This window comes from Nicotiana tomentosiformis, chromosome 12, assembly GCF_000390325.3.
Source record: "Nicotiana tomentosiformis chromosome 12, ASM39032v3, whole genome shotgun sequence".
Classification (NCBI taxonomy): domain Eukaryota; kingdom Viridiplantae; phylum Streptophyta; class Magnoliopsida; order Solanales; family Solanaceae; genus Nicotiana; species Nicotiana tomentosiformis.
The window spans coordinates 101,175,222-101,179,403 of record NC_090823.1 but is presented as its reverse complement, the minus strand read 5'-3'; the positions used below and the strand labels follow the sequence as shown (position 1 = coordinate 101,179,403).

At 36.7% G+C, this 4,182-nt stretch overlaps 1 protein-coding gene across 1 annotated transcript; it reads right to left on the bottom strand.

The window, feature by feature from the left end:
- Positions 1-766: 766 nt before the first annotated feature.
- LOC108945369 (U-box domain-containing protein 15-like) lies at positions 767-3,253 on the bottom strand. Its single transcript, XM_018771288.3, has 3 exons — positions 2,566-3,253; positions 2,330-2,446; positions 767-1,561 (listed from the first exon to the last, which is right to left on the bottom strand). The coding sequence occupies exons 1-3, from the start codon at positions 2,908-2,910 to the stop codon at positions 932-934; spliced, it is 1,092 nt and encodes a 363-aa protein (XP_018626804.3). The 5' UTR covers positions 2,911-3,253; the 3' UTR covers positions 767-931.
- Between the last annotated feature and the right edge of the window lie 929 nt (positions 3,254-4,182).

Sequence of the window (4,182 nt, the reverse complement as noted above, 5' to 3'; positions counted from 1 at the left end):
TATCATTAGTGGAACTCTCGGGATCTGATCGACCCTAGATTTATAAGTTTCTACTTTTTTATCGTTGGCTTCGACTCGCTTTGTGAGTTCCTCGAGCAATTTAGTAATTTCGGGAGTAGTCCCCGATTATTTCTCATTTGACTTCATTATTTCTCGAGGTGGATTGGGCTTCGGCCTGCTTTGTAGCTGGGTTTGGCTCTGCAACTGAGCTATTGCTGCATGTTGGGCTTGCAACATTTTGAAAATCACACGCAAACTAACGTCATTTTCCTCGACGTTATGGGTATCTTGAGTTGCAGACCGAGTGCCACCATGGATGCTATTCTCGGGTTCAGCATGTAGGTTCGCCTCAATGGCTATATACGAATTGATATCTATTGGCGCTCTGATTCGAGCGCCAACGGCGTTTACAAGTGGTCTTTCAATACTGGGTGTCAATTTGTTGTTTTCGTCCTGAAGACCGGCCCCGTTGTCGATTGGTGAAGCCATTTGATTGATGGTTAGTCGTAGCTAATCCGAAATTCAAGATATTTTCGGAAACAAGCACAAAACATATTGGCGTGTTTTTTTAGATTCGTATCAAATAACCACTGTTATCCTTAGCCCCACGGTGGACGCCAAACTGTTTACCCGAAAAACGGATAGAGTTGAATTTATACGTAGTTCTAAGGATATGTGATAAAGCTTAATACAAATCGTAAGAAAAAAAAAATATTAAATATGGACTACAAAGAATGTAAAATAGACAAAGTTGTAAAGCAGACGATTTTTAGGACTAAGCAAGATGGATCAGTTTTTTAGGCTTAAAAGAGTAACTCTTGAATATAAGAGGATATGGTACTTGAATTACAATGTGAGCTCTATCCAAAACTGCCTTACAGAAATGATAACCCTCCACTTTTATAGTAGAGGGATCTTACTTCAAATATAATTAAAGATACTCAGTGGGAAGTCTATGATAAATCAGCTTTTTCATAATTCCTGCCAAGATTCTGTCCTCTAGTGGGATTGCAATGGCTTTTGTCTGTGAGCTTGATCTTGACTCGAGCTCTCGATCTTGGCTTAAGCTCGATTCTGACTCGGACTCTTGAATTGATTCGGAGTCAATATTGGTCGGTCTCCGGATCATAAACTTGATAGCTTTACTTTGCATCATAGTTCGATTTGGATTCGAACTTGATAATGATTTCAAACTCGACATTGATCGGCCCTCGGGTTCGAAGCTTGTTTGTACCATCTTCGGAACCCATCTCGAAGTCTCACTTCGATCGCTTATCTTTCGAACTCGATCAGACGTACGAAGGCCGAAATCTATTTCGACCGTATACACTGTGATTTTTTGCGTTCCTTGTGCATGGCGACCTTTTCTTTCTCTAACCACTTTTCGTACTGATATTGTTTCTGCCTTTAGTTCCTTAACAGTATGTAAACCTAGCTTGTGTCCTAGTCTGTCTATGCTAGCGCTATCTGCATTCCGGTCATTATTACTGGACAGTGCAACCAACAGATCCATGGCGAGTTCCATGTCTTGAGTATCATTTCGCTTCTTAGCTCTTCTAAACTGCAGTTGAAAACAGTAAATGATTTGACGTCAGAAATCTATATTCAACCACAAGTTGTTGTACTGCAAAACATGTTCTTTTTTTAACATCTGAGCACATTATATATAGCAGCATTGCACTAAATTGTTTATTTCCTCGAAAATGTTAGACGCTACTTTTGGTTTCCTCTTTGCAAAAATGTATTTAAATAAAAGGGCATCCCGATGCACAAAGCTTTTCGTATTTACGTAGGGTCCGTGGAAGAGCCGACAACCTACCCTGATGCAAGCATTAACTACTGCTTCTACGGTTCAAATTCGTAAAGTCACACGGAGACAACTTTATCGTTGCTTCAAGGTTTCCCAACCTTTGCAAAAATGTATGTCAAACTAAAACCAAAGCTCAGCCATTTCGGTGACAGACATCAACTTGTAAAATTCTTACTATACCAAGAAAATATATGAGCGCAATAAAACTATTATGCTATAATCCACTCGGATATATGAATTTTTATTGAGCATGTCGCTCCATTTAAGCTCATATCAAGCCAATATTACATCCTCACTTTGTGCAATGTTAGACAGAATTTGCGTTCTGTTTTTTTGGGGCAAAACGTTATTGATTGAAAAGAATATGTAAAATATCTAATTAGAGAGGACAAGACTCTGGTCTCCATATACACTCTTTAACAACAATACCTCAGCTTTGCTCCCCTAAGCTCAAGTATCTATCAGCAGTGCAAAATTTATTCAAGAAATAAATTGAAGTATTTATCAGTTATATATTACCTGTTCTTTCTCTTCATCTGAAATTCCAAGTTCATCATAAGGCATGCCCTCCAGAGCCTGACTTAATCTTTCATACACTGAATAGAATCTTCCCATAACAGCCTCACTTTCTAAGGCCTGCATATTTGTTAATAAAACAAATAAATTGACTCAATGTGTATTATCACTCGCAAAATCGGAGTTGATTATAATATAATGATGACATAATTAATTGAAAAAAAGGGGTTAACTATTACCAGGTAAATTTTGCTGCCACAATAGCAAGTTTTTAACAATTTTTTGGCAGAAGAAAATGCCTTCTTCAATTTCATCAAACATTCGATACCCGATTCAGGGATCTGTCCATCAAAATCTCTAATCTCTTCTAAAAGGGGCAATAAAAGCTTTAGTCTTTGAACAAGGTTATGACACTCCTCTCTCTGTGACTTCCTATACTCTTCATAGGATCCTACAGTTTGAATCACACTAATAAGCTCGCGAACCAATTCTCTTTTGTCTTGAGGACTTGTTTGGCAGCTCGATCCAAATTCTTCCTCCACTGTAACCGCTTCTTCATGCTCGTTCTCCCAAGCCTTCGCCATTTAATAATGCCTCCAAATCCAGAATTTAAAGTTTATAAGTTTCTACAACATCTCAAGTTAATATTATGCAATAATAACTGGGTTTACGGACAAACATTTATAGATAAATAAGTTAATTTCTTAATATATTTACAGGGCATGTGAACCTATAAGCTACATGGTAGATCTGCCCCGAGTGGTCCAAAACTAATTAGTGTTGATCTGTTTGAAATAACGAAATCAAAGCCCTAACCCTAACCTTTCTATGAAGTTAAGGTTTTGGTTTCTCTTCTGCTCAATTAATGTTCTGTCTGAAGAAAAAAAGTTGCAGTGGGATTTTCGGTTCAAAGTTGGAGACTAAACGCTTTTTGCGGTTTGGAAGTGCTAAGGTTTTGAAAGTTCGTTACATTACATTTGGTAGTCCATAAGTCCCCTAAGCGCGCTTTTAGTCTTTGTTCTCCAAAGGAAAAAACTAATGGTATGTATTTAAATTATATATATGACGGTATAATACTTTTTATACCCTATTAATAAATGTAAACATATGATAGCTAATTAGTTACCATTTAATTAATGTTCATTAAAAAATATACTTTTAATTTAACTTTAAATGATCTGAATTTATAAATATTTTTTATGTCGTCAATACATAGGAGATAAACTCAATAAATATAGAGTTGTGACGCTGCAATGTATGGAGAGCAAATTCTATCCCTAGAAAAATATGCATATGGCGAAGCAACCAACCCCCTTCAATAATGGGTTTAGCCCCGATTATTTATGTTAAAATAGTACGAGCTAGCTAGTTTTCACACTGATAATTGAAAAATAGCCAGCGTTTGAAAAGTCATTAAAAAATAGCCACTATTTTAGTGCGACCGGAAAGTTCCAGCATAATATACTGGAGATTGGAGCACATGTGTATGAACTTCTAGCATATTATGCTGGAACTCCAGCACACGGAAAGTTCCGGCATAATATACTGGAGATTGGAGCACTTGTGTATGAACTTCCAGCATATTATGTTGGAACTCCAACACACGGAAAGTTCCAGCATAATACACTGGAGATTGGAGCATTTGTGTTTAAACTTCCAGCATATTATGTTGGAACTCCAGCACATTATGAAATTCCAACATGTTATGCTGGAAGTTCACATGTAAAAATTTCGAACTCCAGCATATTATGCTGGAATATTTTTCGGATTTTGAACAGTGTATTTGTTCAAATTTATCTTTACATAAAAAATGACTAAATTTCGATTATTTTTAAAATTATGGCTATATTTTACTT

What these genes read in the sequence shown, in the direction of transcription:
- LOC108945369 (XM_018771288.3), bottom strand. Translation starts at nt 2,910, where the DNA reads ATGGCGAAGGCTTGGGAGAACGAGCATGAAGAAGCGGTTACAGTGGAG. An exon ending in GTGGCAGCAAAATTTACCTG is followed by an intron (nt 2,447 to 2,565) that starts GTAATAGTTAAC and finishes ACAAATATGCAG; the next exon opens with GCCTTAGAAAGTGAGGCTGT. An exon ending in CAGATGAAGAGAAAGAACAG is followed by an intron (nt 1,562 to 2,329) that starts GTAATATATAAC and finishes TTTCAACTGCAG; the next exon opens with TTTAGAAGAGCTAAGAAGCG.